We start from the raw sequence: 22,867 nt of genomic DNA, 5'->3' as shown, positions 1-22,867 counted from the left end.
CCATCTTCCCCACTCTCTTATCACCTCTTCACTCACCCATAACCTCCCTCCATCGTCTCCCCGCTTCATCCCGCTTCATCCAGTCTCCCTCACCTCTTCACCCCTCTCCCCCCATCTCCTCTCACCTCTTCACCCCCCCATCTCCCCCACTCTCACCTCTTTACTCACCCATAACCTCCCTCCACCTCTTCACCCCTCCCCCCATCTCCTCTCACCTCTTCACCCCCCCCCCATCTCTCACCTCTTCACCCCCCCCCCCCATCTCTCCCACTCTCCTCTCACCTCGTCACCCCCCCCCCACGTCTCCCCCCTCGTCTCCCCCCTCTCTCTGGCGCCACTAAACCAGTAGCCTCCGCGCCTCCTCTCCGAGTGGACACCGCTGCTGTGCTCACAGCGCCAATGAAACGAGAGTGTTGCTCCATAAGGCCATGGTGAACTTAAACGCGTCAATGTTTTGCATCAATGTACGACCTCCCGGAGCGGCACCCAAACCCTAGGATCAGGGATCAACCGAAAGTTGAACGGCGAAAGGTTGCACGCAACATTTCTGTTGTTGCACGCAACATTGCTGTTGTTACGCGCAACATTGATGTTGCGTGCAATATGGTGGTTGTTGTTGTGACGTGCCACTTGGTTGTCTATTTTTCGTTGTTCTACACGAGTTACAACACGGTACAGTTGCCAGTTACTCAACAACACAAAGCAACTTTGTTGAATCCCGCTTTCAAATCACGGACAATTTGTTTCGGCATTAAATACTGACGTTTTCCTCTCCAGGTGATGCCAACTGTCTAGTTATCAGCATCACGTGGTCACGAGACATGCATCTCGCACAGAACGGCCTGCGGAAGCGGATTTCGCAGAACTACCGCTGAGACCCCTTCTCTAGGTGACCGCGAGTCCACACACGGCAGACAGCGGCGCATCTTCACTCGCCCTGCCGTGCTGAGGGTAATGTTCGTCGCGTGACTGACGAACGGATATTTGGTAGTTCTCAGAAATGTAATTCGGCCAAATTAAGAATCACGGTCAAATTTAGATAGCACAACGCAGAGACAATGTTGCAATCAACAACATCGCAAGAAAGTTGCACCATTCAACTTTGGGTTTCGGGGTTAAGAGCAGTGTGTAATTTGGAAATAGGGATAGGGTCAGAGTTAAGGGCTGGGGTAAGGTTTTTGGCTAAGTTTAGGCGTTGAGGAAAGGATTAGATTTCGATTTATGGTCGGAGTTGGGGTTGGGGAAAGAGTTTTTTGGGTTAGGGTTATATATTAAAAAATAAGATATTAGTGAGATGATTTTTGAGTCGGGGTGAGGGGGATAATTTGGGGGATTTGTGGAATAGGGGGTGAGAGGAATAGGGGGGTAAGTGCGAAAATAGAGGGTGAGTGATGGTATAAGGGGGTACGTTGGAAGAGTGGGTGGATGACTTTGGGGATTTTGTGGATGATATGGGATGGGGTGAAAGGAATAGATGAGGGGGGATAAGGGGATGAGTGTGCGGGTCAGGGTTGGGTCTCTCCGCATGGGCGGGTGGTCTCGTGGGACGTGGCATGCGTGCGCAGCGACACGCGGCACTCACACCATCCCTGCGTCGCTCCCACAACCGCTGTGTAGTAGACCCGAGAGCCGTGCAGATCCGTTCCAACAGTGCATCCAGCAGCGGCTCATGTTTTATACCCCTGCATTTCAATAGCCGCCCGGTTATGAATACACTGCCCCTGCCCATCCATCCCCTCCCTCCAGTGAGTTCTGGATCAATCACCTCGGGTGCAGCGATGTAGGAACAGGGTTTTCTCCGCCTCAGATATGGACACGGGATTCCAGCTGCCCGAGTGACAGTGTGAGCAGCCACACGGCCCCGGCGTCTCTGGGAACTCAGGCTCTGCCAAATTTGCTGGTTCACGAAACGGACCAGCCTGCTACTCGGTGGTTGTGCGAACGTGGCAGCACTCAGGCATACACTCACACGCAGACACACAGAAATACACAAAGATCCTCCATGTATCCTACACAGGCTGTTGGTGCAAATTTTGTTAGCAAGCACCTATGAGAGGGGTGGTATGGTGACCATCACGCCTGGCCACCTTTGTCTCCCCAGTGCTGATTTTTTTTTTATTTACACCTCACCGGGTACTCATTTAAGGCTGAGTCGACCTAGGGTGAGACCCAGCACCACCAGTTTGGATAATCGCCACTGATGTTGGCCGTGCGTGAGAGAAAGAATCGAATTTGGGTTGGCGTGTTTGTAGCGCTTTGCGCTAATCATCATGCCACCACTCCCCACCTACACCCACACCGACGCACACACATGCACACACACACACTCCCATTCCGCGTGTCACTCTACATTATACTCCATGTACATCCTCCTACATCCATAAAGTAACACAGGGTAACATACAGCTGACATACAGCTAACATACAGCTAACGCGAGCTAACAGACAGATGACATACAGGTGACATATAGGTGCGTGCAGTGTAAACATGCAACGAGGGGGGGTCACTGAGAAACCCCGTGAGACCCCTAAGACCCCCATGATAACCCCCTCATTACCCCCCGAGACCCCCTTGGAAGCCCCCCACCCCCTCTTTTAGGGGATCATTTGCAGGTCCACGAATGACCCTGGCGTCGTGGTGGAGCCGGGGAACGGGGGGGGAAGTCAGGGCCCAGGCCCCCTTAATCTGAAATGACACGATGGGGGAGGGAGAGGAGGGAGGAGGGGTCAAGGTTCACGTTAACTATGTTGTGAGTGTGTAATTGTGAGTGCGTGAGCATGTCCGTGTGTGAGTCCGTATGTGTGCCAGTGCGTGTGTGAGTCTTCCAGGTGTGTGAGCGAGTGAGTCAGTGCTCAGTGTCAGTGCTCGTTACAGTGTGTGTCTGTTATCATGTCAGTGTATACATGTGTGAATGTGTCTGTGTGAGTGTGTCTGTGTGATTGTGTCTGTGTGAGTGTGTCTGTGTGAGTGTGTCCGTGTGTGTGTGAGTGTGTTTGTGTGTCTGTGTGAGTGTGTCTGTGTGAGTGTGTCTGTGTGAGTGTGTGAGTGTGTCTGTGTGAGTGTGTCTGTGTGAGTGTGTCTGTGTAAGTGTGTCTGTGTGAGTGTGTCTGTGTGAGTGTATACATGTGTGAGTGTGTCTGTGTGAGAGTGTGTGTGTCTGTGTGTCTGTGTGAGTGTGTCTGTGTGAGTGTGTCTGTGTGAGTGTATCTGTGTGAGTGTGTCTGTGTGTGCGAGTGTCTTGAGCAGTTAGCACACTGTGCTAAGAACCCAGCGATCTGAGTTCGATTCTGGCTCACGGCCAACATCAGCGACGCTACCTCAACCGGTTCTGGGCCTCCCCTAGGTCGACTCGGCCTCAAAATAGTACCTGGTGCGATGTATAAACATCGCCATGAGGGAGACAAAGGCGGCTGGGTGTGGTGCTGCTGACCCATCTATGTGCGGTGCCAGCCTTCGTAGGTGCTCGCTAACGGCACTCGCCCCTACAATCTCTCAAGGCCATACGGGAGATCTTTGTGTCACCGAGCGTGTCACCGAGCGTGTCACCGAGCGTGTCACCGAGTGTCACCGAGCGTGTCACCGAGCGTGTCACCGAGCGTGTCACCGAGCGTATCACCGAGCGTGTCACCGAGTGTCACCGAGCGTGTCACCGAGTGTGTCACCGAGCATGTCACCGATTGTGTCACCGAGTGTGTCACCGATTGTGTCACCGAGCGTGTCACCGAGCGTGTCACCGAGCGTGTCACCGATTGTGTCACCGAGCGTGTCACCGAGCGTGTCACCGATTGTGTCACCGAGCGTGTCACCGAGCGTGTCACCGAGTGTCACCGAGTGTGTCACCGAGCGTGTCACCGAGCGTGTCACCGAGCGTATCACCGAGCGTGTCACCGAGTGTCACCGAGCGTGTCACCGAGTGTGTCACCGAGCGTGTCACCGATTGTGTCACCGAGTGTGTCACCGATTGTGTCACCGAGCGTGTCACCGAGCGTGTCACCGAGCGTGTCACCGATTGTGTCACCGAGCGTGTCACCGAGCGTGTCACCGATTGTGTCACCGAGCGTGTCACCGAGCGTGTCACCGAGTGTCACCGAGTGTGTCACCGAGCGTGTCACCGATCGTGTCACCGAGTGTCACCGAGTGTGTCACCGATTGTGTCACCGAGTGTGTCACCGAGCGTGTCACCGAGTGTGTCACCGAGTGTGTGCTCACACGCATCGGGGGCCGTGCTGTGAGGTGCCCCCGTGGCCCCTCCCTTCACAGGGCTGCTGGAGGGGGGAGGAGTTGGGGGGGGCACGGGGGAAGGGGGGGGGCCCTCCTGACTCGAGCCCAGATGCAGCCTCTGCATGTGCCGCACCACGGCCGTGGCATTGAACGCGCGCTGGATAGGGGGGGGGAAGCACAGGGGGCAAAGGGGGCACGGGAGAGAGAGTTAAAATCCATTCTCACGCTGTCACACGGAAGCTCTCTCCGTCCATCTGTATCGAATCAAAGTTAAATGTGTGATTGTATATTTCATCTCTCCGATCGTTTACCCAGGAAAGCGTCACTGAGTCTCGTGACTCTTTTTTGTTCCACGAGGGTCCTGCCAATACAGGAGGGGTGGGGGGGCGATTTGTTTTTGCGTAGCTCCCCAGCCGAGGATTCCACACAGAGTTGATCCAACAAAGTTGAGCTGAACTTGCAGTGTGTGTTAAGTCGTGTTGATCCACTGAACCTCGGCGTGGAAAGCCTGCAGACAGTGAGCAAAGCTGCTCCATCCTCCCTCCTACTCCTCCTCCCTCATCCTCCCTCCTCCTCTCCCTCCTCTGGAGAGTGCACGTGGGGATCCCAGCGTCGGCGCTCATCGCCACGAGGAAGTACCACCTCCTCACAGTACCGTAGGGCGACCTCCTCCTCGACACGTCCGTCAATGGGCCTTGTTCTTCTTCATAGCACGTACAGCTATTCATTTACGTGCCATGAAGGGCCATTGCCTAAAACGTCGACGAGCGAAGTTCACGGAAACGGTGGAACAGGGGGGGGGCACCACTGTGTTGCCAAACTTTGCCAAAGTTTGAAAAATGACACTGCAAGCGACTCGGCCGTGGTTGCTACGCGAACCGACGACGCATGGCAACCACGGCCCCCGACTACGCAGAACGTGGCAGGACCCTCCTGCAGAAGCGCCTTGAGACTCGCTAGAGCGGCACGCGCCGGGGGGGAGGGCAGGGGGGTGCGGTGCCCCCTCTACGACCCCAGCAACTGCTGCGGGCTTGCATCGTGCTCCCACACTGTGACTTAGGCCACCGCTCCGTTTGCACATCGGCACGCGGTCCTGAGTGGTCCGAGGACCCTGAACTAGGGAGGTCCCCCCCACCCTCTACACTCCCCCCACCCCCTACTCCCCCCCCCACCCCCTACACCCCCCCCCACCCCCTACACCCCCCCCCGCCCACTACACCCCCCCCTGCCCCCTACACCCCCCCCTGCCCCCTACACCCCCCCCTGCCCCCCCACCCCCTACTCCCCCCCCCACCCCCTACTCCCCCCCCCACCCCCTACTCCCCCCCACCCCCTACACCCCCCCCACCCACTACACCCCCCCCTGCCCCCTACACCCCCCCCTGCCCCCTACACCCCCCCCTGCCCCCCCACCCCCTACTCCCCCCCCCACCCCCTACACCCCCGCCCCATCCCGAACCTTCCACTTGCGCTTGGCGAAGTTCTTGCGAATCTGCGCGCTCACAGACTCGTGGATGTTCTTGTCGAGCGCCGTGTCCCCGGCGATCCTGGGGGGGGGGGCGGAGGGGGGGGGGCGTCACGGCGATACTGGATGTGGTGTGCACACAGCGTTGCAGTGCATTGTGGGTTGCTGGCAGAGATTGGGGTGGGTGGCACGTGACGAGTAACAACTGCAACAGGATCTTCGTGCGAGGTGGAATACTGGATGTGGTGTGCCGGGTGTGTGTATGTATGTGTATATACTGTGGGGAGCGGTAGTGTAGCGGTTAGAACGCTGCGCTACGAACCCGGAGACACGGCTGTGACTCCCGCTCACGGTTAACACCAGTGACGATAATATGAACCGATCCTGGGCCTCCCCTAGGTCGACTCAGCCCGGTGCAGCGTGTAAACATCACCACTAGGGAGACAAAGGCGGTCGGGCGTGGAGCTGGCCACCCACCCTGTCGCGTCCTGTGCCGGCCTTGATAGGTGTTCGCGAACTGCACTTGCCCCAACAGTCTGTTAAGGCTATACGGGAGATATTTGTCTTTGCATGTACTGAAAACCTGCTTGTGGTTCAGAGACCCACTCCTCTTTGCTCGGTAGTGGGATCCGATGCAACCCTCATCCACCCTCCTGATCCCCTGAATTGTGTATAATCGTTTATTAATTTTCACCTGGATAATCCCTTGTGTTGGAACATCCTGCCGACAAGCATGAACCTCTTTACCCAGACTGCTCCTCACTCCATCCCTCCCTCCCTCCTCCCCCTCACTCCCCCTCGCTCTCTCCCTCTCTCCCTCGCTCCCCCTCTCTCCCTCTCCCCCCTCTCCTCTCCCCCCTCCCCTCTCTCTTCTCCCTCTCTCTTCTCCACCACTCTCCATCCCTCCCTACCCCCTCTTCCTCACTCCCCCTCTCTCCCTCCCCCTCTCTCCCTCTCATCCCTCCCCTCTCTCTTCTCCCTCTCCCTTCTCCACCACTCTTCATCCCTCCCTACCCCCTCTCCCTCACTCCCCCTCTCTCCCTCTCCCCCCTCCCCTCTCTCTTCTCCCTCTCTCTTTTCCACCACTCTCCATCCCTCCCTCCCTTCTTCCTCCCCCTCACTCCCCCTCGCTCCCTCCCCCTCTCTCCCTCTCCCCCCTCCCCTCTCTCTTCTTCACCACTCTCCATCCCTCCCTTCCTCCTCCTCCTCCCTACCATCTCTCCCTCTCCCCCCTCCCCTCTCTCTTCTCCACCACTCTCCCTCCCTCCTCCCCTTCACTCCCCTTCTCTCCCTCCCCCTCTCTCCCTCCCCCTCTCTCCCTCTCCCCCCTCCCCTCTCTCTTCTCCACCCCGCCCCCCCCCCCCGTTCACTCCCCTGCTCACCACGGGTGCTGCAGCGCCTGCTCGCACGTGAATCGCTCAGCCACGTCCTTCTCCATGAGGTGGCGGATGAAGTCCTTGGCTGTAACAGACGAAATGGTCAGCAGCAGTATCATCAGCATCGTGTTACTTTTCTACGATTTCAACAATTTTTTTTATTTCACCAGGTAAGTCCCACCGAGCTGTGTAGCTATTTTTTCAGAAACGACCCGGCTGTCGCACATGATCGCTCAACGAAGTGGCTCATCGTGTCGAAATGAAGAGCAGTAGTCAAATACTCTCAACGCTTGTTTCTAAATGTAGAGGAAAGACCCGTAAGACCCCAAGAAAAATCCACGCGACCAAGAGGAGAACATGCAAACTCCTAAGATACAGGTGTCAGGGCCGGGATCGAACCCACGACCTCCTGCATACCAGGCGAGGTAGTTAACATCTCACCACGGAGAGAGAGAGAGACACGCAAACTTCAAATATACAGCAGGTGTCAGGGCCGGGATCGAACCCACGACATCCTGCATACCAGGAGAGGGAGTTAACATCCCCTAGCCACCGCAGTTCCCCATTAGACACTGTAGTCACCGCCATTATGCTCATCGTCATCCGTTATCTAACCGCACTGGGTGTGTTCACCACGGTGACCCCTTTGGGGTAAAGATCAGTGTTACGGTGACCCCTTTGTGGGGTATTGGTCAGGGTGAACCCATGGGGCAGAGGTCAGATTCTTCGTGACTTCAATGGGGTAGAGGTCATGTTCACGGTGACCCATTTGGGGGTTATAGGTCAATGTTACGGTGACCCCTGCTGGTGGTGGCCATGGTGAGCCCGTGCGATAGGGGTCGGGGTGACCTCGGTGGCGACCCCGTGACCTCACCAGAGTCGGAGATGTCGTCCCAGTAGGGGGAGTCGAACTCGTATTCGGCCTTTAGGATTTGGTCGAAGAGGCGCGAGTCGACCTCGTCGTAGAACGGAGGGTACCCGCACAACCTGCAGCACCGCACACAGCCACGTGTACCACTGCACTGCCGTGTACAACCGCGCTACCACGCTACCATGTGTACTAACGCACCACCACGTGTACCACCACGTGTACCATGTGTACTAATGCACCACCACGTGTACCACCACGTGTACCATGTGTACTAACGCACCACCACTAGTACCACCGCACAACCTGCAGCACCGCACACAGCCACGTGTACCACCGCACTATCATGTACAACCGCGCCACCACGCTAACGCACCACTGCACTACCGTATTTCAGCACTAGAAAGACAAAGGCGGCTGGGTGTGAGAGTGTGAGTCATTGAGAGTGAACTATTGAGATTGAGTGAATGAGAGTAAGTGAGTGAGTTAATGAAAATGAGTGCGTGAGAGAGTGAGTGAGAGTGCCAGACTCACAGGATATAGGAGATCACTCCGATAGACCAGCAGTCCACAGCGCGCGTGTACGGCTTCTGAGCCAGAACCTCGGGGGCTACACACGCAGGTGAACACACACGGGGGAAACATACACACAGGTGAACAAACAGGTGAACACACAGGTAAACAGAGACAAAGATCCCCCGTAATGCCTGAACAGACATTTGGGGAAAGTGTTGTTAGTGAGCACCTATGAAGGCTGTAACGGCGCACGAGGGGGTGGGTGGCCAGCACCACGCCCGGCCGCCTTTGTCTCCCCAGTGGCGATGTTTAAACACTGCACCAGGTACTCATTTGAGGTTCAGTCGACATTGGTGTTGGCCACGAGGGGGAATCGAACTCGGCTCTCTGGGTTCGTAGCGCGGTGCGCTAACCGCTACACCACTGCTCCCCACACACAGGTGACCACACACGGGTGAACCAAGACACCCATATACACAGGTGACCACACATGCACACAGGTGACACACGTGCACACAGGTGACCACACATGCACACAGGTGACCACACGTGCACACACAGGTACATACCAGTGAACACGTACACAAGTAAACGCACTCAGCGGGGAGGGGTTTGGACCGCCCCCGTGTCCGCTCCATCGTGACGGTGCGTGCGTGTGCCGTACCCACGTATCCCGGCGTGCCGCACGCCGTGGACATCACGCTGCCCGGAGCCTCCACCTTGGAGAGGCCGAAGTCGCTGATCATGATCTTGGAGTCGTCCTCGGCGTTGTAGTACAGCAGGTTCTCCGGCTGGAGGCACGGTCACCGTTAAGTCGTCATCATTATCATCGTTGCGTCATCGTTACATCATCGTTACAATCACTCGGCATCGTCACTTTACATCACTCAACGCCAGCGTGATGTTACGCGGCAACATCATTGTGCGACTTCACTTGATATCACCGTGAGGAGTCGTGAGTGAGTGAGTTGTACGTGAGTCGTGAGTGAGTGGTGAATGAGTGGGTGGTGAGTGAGTGGGTAGATAGTGAGTGGGTGGTGAGTGAGTGGTGTGCGAGTGTTGATGGCGAGTGGGTCGTGCGTGCGTAAGTGGGTGGCGAGTGAGTCGTGGGTGTTGATGAGTGGGTGTTGACGAGTGGGTGGTGAGTGAGTGAGTGAGTGGTGAGTGAGTAGTGAGTGAGTCGTGGGTGTTGATGAGTGGGTGTTGACAAGTTGATGAGTGGGTGTTGACAAGTGAGTGGTGAGTGAGTCATGAGTGAGTAGTGAGTGAGTCGTGGGTGTTGATGAGTGAGTGAGTGGTGAGTGAGTAGTGAGTGAGTCGTGGGTGTTGACGAGTTGATGAGTGGGTGTTGACAAGTGAGTGGTGAGTGAGTCGTGGGTGTTGATGAGTGAGTGAGTGGTGAGTGAGTGAGTCGTGAGTGAGTAGTGAGTGAGTCGTGGGTGTTGATGAGTGAGTGAGTCGTGGGTGTTGACGAGTGAGTGGTGAGTGAATCGTGGGTGTTGATGAGTGAGTGGTGAGTGAGTCATGAGTGAGTAGTGAGTGAGTCGTGGGTGTTGATGAGTGAGTGAGTGGTGAGTGAGTGAATTGTGAGTGAGTAGTGAGTGAGTCGTGGGTGTTGATGAGTGAGTGAGTCGTGAGTGTTGATGAGTGAGTGGTGAGTGAGTGAGTCGTGAGTGAGTAGTGAGTGAGTGGTGGGTGTTGATGAGTGAGTGAGTGGTGGGTGTTGGCGAGTGGGTGGTGAGTGAGCGAGTGAATGGGTCGTGCGTGAGTGGCGGGTGGAGGCTCACCTTGAGGTCGCGGTGCACCACGCCCTGCCCGTGCAGGTGCGAGACTGCGCGCAGCACCTGGCGGATGAGGGCGCTAGCGTCGCGCTCCGTGTAGAAGCCGCGCTCCACGATGCGGTCAAACAGCTCCCCGCCCGACACCCTGCAGCACCCAGCAGCATCAACAACAACACCCAGCAGCATCATCAACAACATCCTGCAGCACCCAGCAGCATCAACAACAACAACATCAACATTCTGCAGCACCCAGCAGCATCGACAACAACAACAACACCCAGCACCATCAACAACAACAACAACACCCAGCACCATCAACAACAACAACACCCAGCAACAACAAGAACAACACCCAGCACCATCAACAACAACACCCAGCACCAACAACAACAACAATAACACCCAGCACCATCAACAACAACAACACCCAGCACCATCAACATCCTGCAGCATCAATAAAAACACCCGATATCAACAACACCACCCAGCAGCAGCATGAACAACAACAACACCCAGGAGCATCAACACCATCTGTTCGTGTCCGCGAAACACAAGGCTTAATTTCCCACTCAAGACCAGTAATGCGGTGATCTCAGCCTTAAATGAGTAGCCGGTGCGGTGGTTGTTACACATCAGCAATGGGGAGACAAAGGTGGCAAGGCGTGGCGCTGGCCACAACAGCAGTGCTGTTGAGCTGCCGGCCGGAAGTATTTGGCCCCAACACTCAGAATAGAGGCAACTGGGGGGGGGGGGGGATCTGTGTGTGTGCGTGACAAGGTCGGGGCTCACAGCTGCATGATGAGGTAGAGGTGCGAGTCGGTCTCGTAGATGTCCTCGAGCGCGATGATGTTCTCATGTTTGATCCTGGGGCACACGCGCACGCCCGGCACACCGCATCCAGTATTCCCCTCCTCTCTTTGCGGCTGCGGTGAACACTTAGCCACGGGCCACTTTGCTCCATTTGCTTAACCATGACCGGGAAAATATCCGGCGAGAAATTAAATACTGGCCATCATCATCATTAACATCACCAACATCATCATCACTATTATCACTCTCATCACCACCATGGTCACCATTAATAGCATCATCACCATCTCCCTAATCATCTCCAGGCACCAGCGATACACACAGCCTGAACCTCAAAGGGGTAGGGACCATTAAATAATTATCTAGCCTCTCACCTGGAGAGCACGTGCGCTCTGTGCCCCACGTGACCCTCACCTGGAGAGCACGCACACCCACGTGACCCACGTGCCCCACGTGACCCTCACCTGGACAGCACGCACACCCACGTGACCCTCACCTGGAGAGCACGCACACCCACGTGACCCACATGGCCCACGTGACCCTTACCTGGAGAGCACGCACACTCACGTGACCCACGTGCCCCACGTGACTCTCACCTGGAGAGCACGCACACCCACGTGACCCTCACCTGGAGAGCACGCACACCCACATGACCCACGTGACCCTCACCTGGAGAGGACGGACACCTCGTTCTCCACGGTGTTGTCCTTGCCGCGGAGCGCCGTCTTGGCGATGCACTTGATGGCCACGTGCCTCCCGGTGGAGCGCTCCTCCGCCAGCACCACCTCGGAGAACGCGCCCCTGAGACACGGGGAGACACGCGGGGGGGTCACGGGGAGACACGCGAGGGGGTCACGGGGAGACACGCGGGGGGTCACGGGAGACACGCGGGGGGGGGTCACGGGGAGACACGCGGGGGGGTCACGGGGAGACACGCGGAGTCGCGGGGAGACTTGGAGACAAAGGTGGTCATGGGGAGACGCAGAGAGACACACGCGGAGACACGTCCCAGCCTTCATAAGTGCTCACCAACAGCTTGTGCAAGCTACACGGGGGGTCTTTGTTTTATACTTATGTCTGTCTGTATGTGTCCTAGTGTATGTGTATATGTATTGTTAATGAGTGTGTGTGTGTTGATGTATGCTCACAACAACGAGTGGGCACAGTGGGGAGCACAGCTGGTGCATCTCCCAGCAACCTCAGTCAACCCATGGCACCTGGGCCTGTTCCGTGACCTGCGAGCGGATCCTTCGACACTCCACGTGGGCTCAAGGTGCACCTAGCCTGGCACAAGCGCCGTAGTGATGTCAAAGCCACTTCTTTTGCTGGTTTATCCAGGATGTTTCTGTTGCGCGTCGTCGCTTTAAGATGTTCTGTGTTTATATTTGTTGCGGTTGCACCCGACTCAAGAGCCGCATGGCTCACAGGGCTAGTGTACGTGGATATGTGTGCGCGCATGGCCTCAAGAGTGCACCGAGCCTGGCACGGATACTGTGTTGAATTCACCGCAACCACTTAGCGAGTGAATGCATGCGCCTGTAGCCCAAGGGGTAGAGTGCATTGCATCCCCTCGGGCGAGAAGGGTCCCCTTCACGGGGTCCCCTCGGGCGAGAGGGGCCCCTCCATCCTTCCCCTTCTTCCCCTCCCCCATCCATACAGAAAGAAAACTGCTGATGTAGACAGTCGTGAACTGTCACACACACACATGGGTTACATATTAAGACAAAGATCCCTCGCGTAAACACACAACGTGCCGCGCAGGCCTCGGCGAGTGCACCAGCGGTGGTGGAGGAGAGGGTGGTGGGCAGGGGTGCGGTCAGAACTGCACCCGGCCGTCTTTGTCTCTCCCAGTAGGGATGTGGTACTGAACACCGGGGGGGCTCTTCGCACGCAGGCCTGGCCACTCGCCAGGCTGAGTCTGCGAGCTGCTGATGTCCCAACTTCTGCTTTTCCCAACGAGAACACGAGGAGGAAGAGGAGAGGGAGTGTGTGTGGGACTGTGTGCGTGTGTGTGAGTGTGTGTGCGTGAGACAGTGTGTGTGGGCGTGTGTGTGTGCGTGTGTGTGTGTGCGTGCGTGAGAGCGTGTGTGTGTGCGAGGGAGTATGGGAACGATGTGCGTGTGTGCGTGAGTTCGAGCAGCATGCGTGAGAGAGTGTGCGTGAGTGTGTGCGTGAGAGAGTGTGTGTGAGAGTGTGTGTGAGTGTGCGTGGGAGTGTGCATGAGTATGTGTGAGCGTGAGAGTGTGCGTGAGCGTGTGCGTGAGAGTGTGTGTGTGTGTGCGTGCGTGAGAGTGTGTGTGTGTGCGACGGAGTATGGGGACTATGTGCGTGTGTGCGTGAGTTCGAGCAGCATGCGTGTGAGACTGTGCGTGAGAGTGTGCGTGAGAGAGTGTGTGTGAGAGTGTGTGTGAGTGTGCGTGGGAGTGTGCATGAGTATGTGTGAGCGTGAGAGTGTGCGTGAGCGCGTGCGTGAGAGCGTGTGTGTGTGCGAAGGAGTATGGGGACTATGTGCGTGTGTGCGTGAGTTCGAGCAGCCTGCGTGTGAGAGTGTGCGTGAGAGTGCGTGAGAGTGTATGTGAGTGTGCGTGGGAGTGTATGTGAGTGTGCGTGGGAGACTGGGAGTGTGCATGAGTATGTGGAACTCGAGTCCAGAGAGCGATTAGCGCGCTGCGCTATGAACCCGGCGACCCAGCATCGATTCCCGATCAGGGCTAACACCAGTGACGATTATCCGAATCGGTTCTGGGCCTCCCCTAGGTCGACTCAGCCTCAAAGCAGTACCTGGTGCGATGTGTAAACATTGCTACTGGGGAGACAAAGGCGGTCGGGCGTGGTGCTGCCCATCCACCCCCTCCGTGTGTCGTGCCGATCTTCATAGCTGCTCGCTAACAGCACTTGCCCCGACAGTCTGTGAGGCTATAAGGCAGATCTTTGTTGGAGTATGAGTGTTGCTGGAGGTATGTGTGGGAGTGAGCGTGGGAGTGGGTGTGTGGGGAGGGGGGGGGATGGTGGTGCAGTGATTAGCACTCTACGAACCCGGCGACCCGAGTTCGATTTCCGCTCGCAGAAAAAGAGCGGTGACGATCATCTGAACTGGTCGAGGGCCTCCCGTAGGTCGTCCTTGGATCAACTTTACAACTCCTCTGGCATTTCAAACCCAGAACACAACTAACCAAGGCCGTAGCCATGGAGTCAACATTGGGGGGGGACCAAATCTTCCAGGGTGTCCCAACCCAGACAAAAAAAAAAATCTAAATTTGAAAACTCATTTCCTGCCTAAAATATTACAAATTTTACTAACACATGGGATGGACATTTTTTATATTTTTCACAATGTCTAATAGTATACTGTATTACTGCTCTGTTTTAACTTTTTTACCATTTCTTGTTTCATTGTATAATGGCAGAGATTAGGGATTAATAAAGTACAACCTTAACCACAATCAAATAAACATACATCTATGCGTTGATTTATATGAAGACAAGTGCAGATATTGTGTCCAAGGTTTAGCAAATTGTTCTTTTCATTTACATATCATCGCAATTATATTTTATAGCAATATATTGGGGGGGACATTTTGAGCATATTTGAATATATATTGGGGGTGACACATCCCACCAAAATATATTATAATTACGGCCTTGCAATTAACACATGGGATGGGTGGGTGGCCAAACGGAGGAGTGGAGGATACAAAGATGCCCCGTGTAGCCTTGGCAGACTGTTAGGGCAAGTGCTGCTCGCGAGTATCACCTTTGAAGGGTGGCACGGAGCACAACACCATCAAACAACTAATGTCATTGTCATAAATACCACCACCGCCAACACCACAACCACTAACAGCACCACAACCAGTAACTGAACCACCGCTCACACCTGGACAGATGATTTGGGCAAGGGCCGTGAGCGAGCACACGAATCGCACCAGGTACTACCCATTTGACGGGTTCATGTAATCGCCACTGGTATTGACGGTGAGCGGGAATCGAACTCGGGTCGCCGGATTCGTATCTGCAGCGCGCTGACCGCTGCACTACCACAACCCTCTACAAACACCGAATGCCGACCAAACTCCCACCCCCCCCCACTGTGTAACCCAATCTTGCGTGTTAGCCAGGTACACACACAAATCCCGCTGTGTGTGTACCTACAGCACCACGTGTGCACCTACAGCACCACGTGCGCTTTAGGCACGCAACACTCGCAGACGAACGACAATCTGACGACGACGTCCCGGCCACGTCACAACGTGAATGCATTGTGACGTCATGGCAACGTCACAACGTGAATGCGTTGTGACGTCACCGTTGTGACGCAGCGAGGCGAGTGCTGAGTTCTGCGCTGTGCGCGTCGAACTGGGGATCAGACGTCTCGCAGAGAGCGAGGAAGCGGCCCTTGCCTATAAATCAAGGCCGTAATTATAATATATAAATAATATATATATAATATATGCTCAAAATATCCCCCCCAATATATTGCTATAAACAATAATTGCTATGCTATGTAAATAAAAACAACAATTTGATAAACCTTGGCCACAATATCTGGACTTGTCTTCATATAAATCGATGCATAGATTTCTGTTTATATGATTGTGGTCATGGTTCTAATTTATTAATCCCTAATCTTTGCCATTACATACAATGACACGATAAATGGTAAAAAAGTAAAAACAGAGCAATGTAATACAATAACACTATTAGACATTATTGTAAAAAATAAATAAAAAGTCCATCCCATGTGTGAGTGAATTTTAAAATATTTTAGGCAGGAAATGAGTTTTCAAATTTAGATATTTTTTCTGGGTTGGGACCCCCAGACACCCTGGAAGATTTGGTCCCCTCCAATGTTGCCTCCATGGCTGCGGCCTTGCTATAAACACCTGGGCAGTTTCACGGGCACAGACTCAAGCGAGCCCCAGACACTGCTGATGAGACGCTGAATGACGAAACCGGTCCAGAGTTGTGCAACGCGTTGAATCAACGCGTGCCGAAGTGATGCGCCGTTGACGTGTACAGAATGGTCGTCCTTGTTGATGTGGAGGGCAGACGTGCGAAGACGGTGAGGGGGGGGATCGTCGTCTCGCGCAGTTGTTTTGTCAACAGAACCCTTCACTGCGTGTGCACAGGCCGCACAGATAGAGATCGCCCGGGTAGCCTCCACAAGCTGCGGGGGAAAGTGCTGTTAGCGAGCATCTCTGCAGGCCGGCACGGCTCACCCATGAGCGTGGTCTTGTGCCAAAAATAAAACACCAAGTGCCGGCCGCCTTTGTCTCTCCCAGTGCACCAGGTAAGTTGTTTGAGGCCGAGTCGCCACAGGGGAGGGGGGGGGACCAGGACCGGTTCGGATAATCGTCACTGGTGTTGGCCGTGTGCGGGAATCGAACTCGGGGTCGCTGGGAATGGTCGAACTCGATACGCCGGGTCCGTAGCGCACTGCGCTAACCGCTGCCCCACCGCTCCCCACGCCGGCGTTTGGGGATGAATTCATTCGCGGGGCGCAGCTGGGACGAGGGAGTGAGGAGTGTGGAGTGTGTGTGCACGTGTGTGTCTGTGTGTGTGTGTGCACGTGTGTGTGTGCACGTGTGTGTGGGGTGTGTGTGTGCACGTGTGTGTGTGCACGTGTGTGTCTGTGTGTACACGTGTGTGTGGGGTGTGTGTGGGGTGTATGTGCGCACGTGTGTGTCTGTGTGTCTGTGTGTACACGTGTGTGTGTGTGTGCACGTGTGTGTGGGGTGTGTGTGGGGTGTGTGTGTGCACGTGTGTGTTTGTGTGTGTGTGCACGTGTGTGTGGAGTGTGTGTGTGTGCACGTGTGTGTTTGTGTGTGTGTGGGGGAGGGGTGTGTGCACGTGTGTGTGTGCACGTGTGTGTGTGCGCACGTGTGTGTGGGGTGTGTGGTGGGTGTGTGTGGTGTGTTTGGGATGTGTGTGTCATGCGTGCGTGTCTCCACGAGGGCTGCCCGCTGTATCTCCGTGTGCCGTGCCGTCCCCAATGGGTGCTCGCTAACAGAACTTGCCCCACCAGTGTGTTAAGGCTATACGGGTGATCTTTGTATTTGTGAGCACGAGGTCGTGGTGTTGGCCAAACCGCCCCTTCATAGGAGCTCCTCACTAACAGGATTTGTCCCAATAGTCCGTGCGAGCTACAACATACGGTGCGAAAAACAATCCGACACACTGTACATACACACATGGGGGATATTTATCTGTGCGAGTGGTGGCGCAGCGGTTAGCGCACTGCGCCACGAACCCGGCGAGCAGAGTTCGACGATTCGCGGCGACCCCAAGTTCAATCTCCGTGCAGGGACAACACCAGTGACTATTATCCGCAACGGGTCCTGGACTCGCTCCCGATGTCGCCTCGGCCTCGGACAACTTACCCAGTGCGATGTGCATAACAACTACCATCGGCACTGGGGAGACAAAGACGGCCGGGCGTGGATTTGTCCACACTACATCGCCCCCCCCCCCCTACTTGGAGCGCCGTGTCGGCCATCAGCGACGACTCGTGGACAGCACTTGACCCAGTAGGCAGTGTCGGCTCTAACGGGGGAAGGGTAGGTGGGTGTGTGGGTGTGCAGAGCTCATATTTGAGATTCTTTACCAATGAGGAATATCAAATAAATAACTCGCCAATCTTTTATACTTCTCGCCCCAGTGCGCGTGTGTGCGCTACGTCTGCGCAGTGCCGGATGATCCTCGTAGCAAAATTAGCTACATATGTAGCTACATATGTAGCTACACAAGTAGCTACATGTGTAGCAGCTACATATGTAGCTACACAAGTAGCTACATGTGTAGTAGCTACATATGTAGTATCTACACAAGTAGCTACATGTGTAGTAGCTACACAAGCTACGGGCCCCGCACTTTCAAGGGCCCCCGCGATAAATGCTTTCAAGCTATCAATTTCGATTCAGTGATTCTGCACTTGCTCTATTACTATAGTACTATACCGCCTTCAACTTTTATGAACGACTGGGTGTTTAAGGTTAGCGATTTGTCGTACAGTGTAGCAAATGAAAAAATACAATTACTTTACTATGCAAGTAAAACATTTATGTTTTAATATTTACGCGTTTAAATATAAAAAAATTAGGGCCCCTTTGTAACATATGCTACAGGCCCCTGCACTAGCTTAGTCCGGCACTGCGTCTGTGCGCGTGTTGTCTCTGACGGGTGTGCGGCATCTGCCAGTCATCTCAAGTCAGTCAACCCATGGGGCACCGGGGTCTGCTCCGTCACCTCCTGCCAGCAGGACCCTTCGACACTCCACGTGGTCTCAAAGTGCACCTAGCCTGGCACAAGCGCCGTGGTGACGTCACCGCGACTTGGTGGTGAACGCGGGTTGTTGTTGTTGTTGTCGTCTGTGTGTACACGTGTGGGGAGCGCGGTAGTGTAGCGGGTAGTGTAGCGGCGAGCGTGCCGCGCTACGAACCCGGCGACCCGAGTTCGAATCCCCCTCACGGCTACCAACAATGGTGACGATTATCTGAACCGGTCCTGGGCCTCCGCTAGATCGACCCAGCCTCAAATGAGTACCTGGTGCGGTGTGTAAACATCGGCACTGGGGAGACAAAGGCGGCCGGGCGTGGTGCTGGCCACCCACCCGCTCGTGTGCCGTGCCGGCCTTCATAGGTGCTCGCTAACAGCACTTGCCCCTACAGTCTGTGTGACGTCCGTAGAGGAAGAGATGATTGTGAGATGGTGAGGAGTTGGAGGTTGATGAGAGCTCAATGGATGTGAAGAGAAGATGTTGAGCAACGGATGATTTAAGAGGAGACGGTGTTCAGGAAATGAGCAGATGATGAGGTCGTAGGATCGTGACAGATAAAGAGGAGACGATGAAGATGATGGTGTTGAGGAGGGGGAGATGATGGTGTTGATGTTGAGGAGATTATGATGGTCATCATTTTGAGGAGATGATGGTGTTGAGGAGATGGTGATGAGGTTGAGGAGTAGATGGTGATTATTATGATGTTGAGGAGGAGATGATGGTGATGATGTTGAGATGATGGTGATGATGTTGAGGCGCTAGTGGTGATGATGATGTTGAGGAGATGGCGGTGATGTTGAGGAGATGATGGTGATGATGTTGAGATGATGGTGATGATGCTGAGGCGATGATGGTGATGATGTTGAGATGATGGTGTTGAGGAGGAGATGATGGTGTTGACGAGGAGATGAAGGTGATGTTGAGGAGACAGATTATGGTGATGATGTTGAGATGTTCATGAGTAGGTTTTGAAGACGTGCCGAGATCTGCGAGCGGAACTCGTGGTTCGATTCCCCGGGGTTTGAATGAAATGAGGAACTAAACAGAGACACAGGTCCCCCGGGTAGCTTACACAGACTATAGGGGCAAGTGCTGTTCGCGCATACTACCACGTATAAATGCCGACACGGGTGGTATGACCGGGGCCACGTCCGGCCGCCTTTGTCTCCTCAGTGCCGATATTCACACCGCACCAGGAACCAATTTAAAGCCGCGTCGACCGAGGAACGGTCGCCGGAATCGTTGCGCAGTGCACTTAACCACTGCGCCACCGCTCCCCACACACACACACGAGACATAAAGATCCCCCCGTGTAGCCTTAACAGACTGTTGGGGCAAGTGCTGTTAGCGAGCACCTATGAAGGCAGGCACGGTACACGAGGGGGGTGGGTGGCCAGAACCACGCCCGGCCGCCTTTGTCTCCCCAGAGGCTGAGACCGTTAGCCGGGAATCGAACTCGGCTCGCCGGCTTCGTAGCGCAGCGCGCTGACCGCGACACTACCGCTCCTCGCACACGTACACACGCACACACGTACACACGTACACACACACGTGCACACGCACGCGCACACACACACGCACACACGTACACACGCACACACGTACACACACACGTACACAAAGGCAAAGATCCCCCGCATAGCCTTGACGCACTTTCGAGGCAAGTGCTGCTCGCGCGCAAAAGCAGCAGCGCCGCCTCTAAAGGTCGTCACGGCGCACGACGAGGGAGTGGGGGGGGGCAGTGTGAGTCAGCACCACACCCGGCCGCCTTTGTCTCCCCAGTGACACGCGCACACGCGCACGCGGACACACACGCGGTACTCACGTCCCCAGGACGTCTCTGAAGAGGAAGAGTCCCTTGATGTCCGGCGTCTGCTTCTTCTCGGGGCCTCCGCCCTCTGTGCGAAGCGGCATCGCCACCCTCTGCCACTGGCTTCTCTCTCCCTTCTCTCTCCGCAGCTCTAGCCCCCCGTGTGTGCGCTCTCCCTCTCTCTTCTCCCTCTCAATCCTCTCCACCTCTGCCCTCGATCCTCCCTCCCTCTCGCTCGCTCGCCTCTCTCACCCACCACTCCTCTCTCTCTCGAATATCTCTCTCCCTCCTCACTCTAATCTTGTTCCTCTCCTCGTCTCTCCTTTATATCTCTCTCTCTCTTATCTCGTTCTCTCCCTCCCTCGTAGCGACGTTGTTGCGCCCCAAGTCGACTGCGGAACGCGGAGTTCGGGTCACGGAGGAGGAGGGGCTGGGTTCGATGCCGGGATGAGAGCGAGAGATAATCTCGCACAGAGGTCCTCTCTCTGTACCCACGCTCGCTCTCAGCGCCCCACGCTCTCTCTCTACCCACGCTCTCTCTCTACCCACGCTCTCCCTCTCAGCGCCCCACGCTCTCTCTACCCACGCTCTCTCTCAGCGCCCACGCTCTCTCTGTCAGCGCCCCACGCTCTCTCTACCCACGCTCTCTCTCAGCGCCCACGCTCTCCCTCTCAGCGCCCCACGCTCTCTCTACCCACGCTCTCTCTCAGCGCCCCACGCTCTCTCTACCCACGCTCTCTCTCAGCGCCCACGCTCTCTCTGTCAGCGCCCCACGCTCTCTCTACCCACGCTCTCTCTCAGCGCCCACGCTCTCCCTCTCAGCGCCCCACGCTCTCTCTACCCACGCTCTCTCTCAGCGCCCCACGCTCTCTCTACCCACGCTCTCTCTCAGCGCCCACGCTCTCTCAGCGCCCCACGCTCTCTCAGCGCCCCACGCTCTCCTTGGCAGCTTCACGCGCTGCGCTGCCCTCTCCTGCTCGCGATGCTCTCGACTCTCGCTCTCTCTCCTGCTCGCACCCCCCCCACCGACCCCCCACCAACCCCCCACCTACCCCTCACCGACCCCTCCCCCTTTAGACGCAGAGAACCGCAAGGGCGGAGCGACTGTCTCTCGCTCTCTCTCTCTTCCCCTCCCTCCCTCTCCCTTCGCTCTCGCTCCATCTCCCTAAATCTTCTTTCCAAGCACTCTCTCCTCCGTAAATCTTCCACTCTCTCCCTCCCTGTCTCGCCTTCCCCTCTCTTCCTCTCCCGCTCCCTCCCTCCATCTCCCATTCTATCCCTCCATCTCCCACTCCCTCCATCTCCCACTCCCTCCATCTCCCACTCCCTCCATCTCACACTCCACACTCCCTCCATCTCCCACCCCTCCCTCCCTCTCGCCCACCCCTCACTCCCCCCCCCCCCACGCTCCCCCTCCATTCCCATCCCTGGGGGAGCCCCCTCTCTGTGCGGGGTCAATGAGACGTAAATTAATTGAATCGCTAATTACCCCGCGAGACACGGGGGTGGGGGGGGGGGGTTGGAGGAGGGGGTGGTGGTCACGGTCAGAGATGTGGGGGAGGGGGTGGGGGTGTTTTGGGTGTAAGGGGAGGGGCTGTGGGAGGGGGGGGCACAGGGGTCACCGAGACCCCGCGATCACGTGACCCCGGGTCGTAGAATCCTAATCTGAGGGGCGGGGGAAGCGGGGGGGGGGATTAGGAGTCACGTGGTCACGGATCATGAACGCAAACATAATTTCAACACAAAACACACAGAGCGAGAGAGACATCAAACCAACAAAATACACGAGGCAGAGCGAGGCGGCATTAAACACAAAGCACACACGATTAAACCAACACAAAGCAAACACAAGACCCCGACACTAAACCAACACAACACCGTGGCGCTGAGCAAACGCAGCTGCAGCGGCTGGGACGCGGTAACCAAAGTGACTCGCACACAGATACAGCAACATCATCATCAGCAACATCATCATCAGCAGCAACATGAGCAACATCAGTAGCAGTAGCAGCATCAGAATCCGCAACATCAGAGGCTGCATTATCAGCAGCAGCATCATTCAGCAACATCATCAGCATGAACATCATCAGCATCAACATCATCAGCAGCATTATCAGCAGCAGCAAGATCAGAAGCAGCAGCATCAGCAGCTTCGGTGGCAGCGTCATCAGCAATATCATCATCATCAACAGGGGAAGCAGCAGCAGCATCATCAGCAGTATCGTTACTATTAACAGCATCAGCAGCATCAGTAGCCGAATCATAATCATCATCAGCGGCATCATCCTCCATTCTTCCTTAAGACTCCGTCGTCATCCTCATCATCACCCCGTCCTCCTCACCTCGGCTCATCATTGTGTGGACCTCCCCTGGCACCTCCCCCACCCGATGAGCGAGTTCGCGTCTCGCACCTGTGCCCAGGTGATGCACCATTATCCTTCCCCCCACGTGTCCCTTGAGGTACTTGGGTTTCCAAAGCCTTTGCTTTGTTTTTGTCCAGCGTCAACCACGGCTCCCACCTGCCCTCCCCTCCTCCCCCTACCCCCCCGCGAGATGACTCGGGGATTTTTGTTGTTGTCAAGACACCTCGGGGTCAGGGGTGACGCGATGAGGTGGGTGAGAAGGGGGTGAGTGTAAGGTGACAGGGGGTGAATTGGGGGTGTGGGGGGGAAAAAGGGGAAGAAAGGGGTGAGTGAGTTGGGGGGGGGTTTATTATTTTATTATTTATTTATTTAATTTTTGG

General features: G+C 55.6%; 1 protein-coding gene across 1 annotated transcript; it reads right to left on the bottom strand.

Moving 5' to 3' along the window:
* Positions 1-297: 297 nt before the first annotated feature.
* Positions 298-21,147, bottom strand: LOC133355468 (calcium/calmodulin-dependent protein kinase type 1-like). The gene is made up of 11 exons (XM_061572782.1): positions 20,140-21,147; positions 11,708-11,839; positions 11,018-11,092; positions 10,235-10,373; positions 9,112-9,238; positions 8,466-8,541; positions 7,938-8,050; positions 7,070-7,148; positions 5,682-5,769; positions 4,211-4,379; positions 298-2,686 (listed from the first exon to the last, which is right to left on the bottom strand). The coding sequence occupies exons 1-11, from the start codon at positions 20,226-20,228 to the stop codon at positions 2,682-2,684; spliced, it is 1,092 nt and encodes a 363-aa protein (XP_061428766.1). The 5' UTR covers positions 20,229-21,147; the 3' UTR covers positions 298-2,681.
* Positions 21,148-22,867: the final 1,720 nt, after the last annotated feature.

The sequence above is a fragment of the Lethenteron reissneri genome, chromosome 51 (assembly GCF_015708825.2).
Source record: "Lethenteron reissneri isolate LAM-NWPU_2019-01 chromosome 51, ASM1570882v1, whole genome shotgun sequence".
NCBI lineage: Eukaryota > Metazoa > Chordata > Hyperoartia > Petromyzontiformes > Petromyzontidae > Lethenteron > Lethenteron reissneri.
The sequence above is the reverse complement of the archived record's forward strand: the minus strand, read 5'-3'. Positions and strand labels throughout refer to the sequence as shown.

Bases quoted from the DNA above. Each gene is read 5' to 3' on its own strand.
- LOC133355468 (XM_061572782.1), bottom strand. From the start codon at position 20,228: ATGCCGCTTCGCACAGAGGGCGGAGGCCCCGAGAAGAAGCAGACGCCG. The intron at 9,239-10,234 runs GTGAGCCTCCAC...CCGTGCCTCCAG, and splicing joins TGGTGCACCGCGACCTCAAG to CCGGAGAACCTGCTGTACTA. The intron at 8,542-9,111 runs GTACGGCACACG...CTGCGTGTGTAG, and splicing joins CGGCACGCCGGGATACGTGG to CCCCCGAGGTTCTGGCTCAG.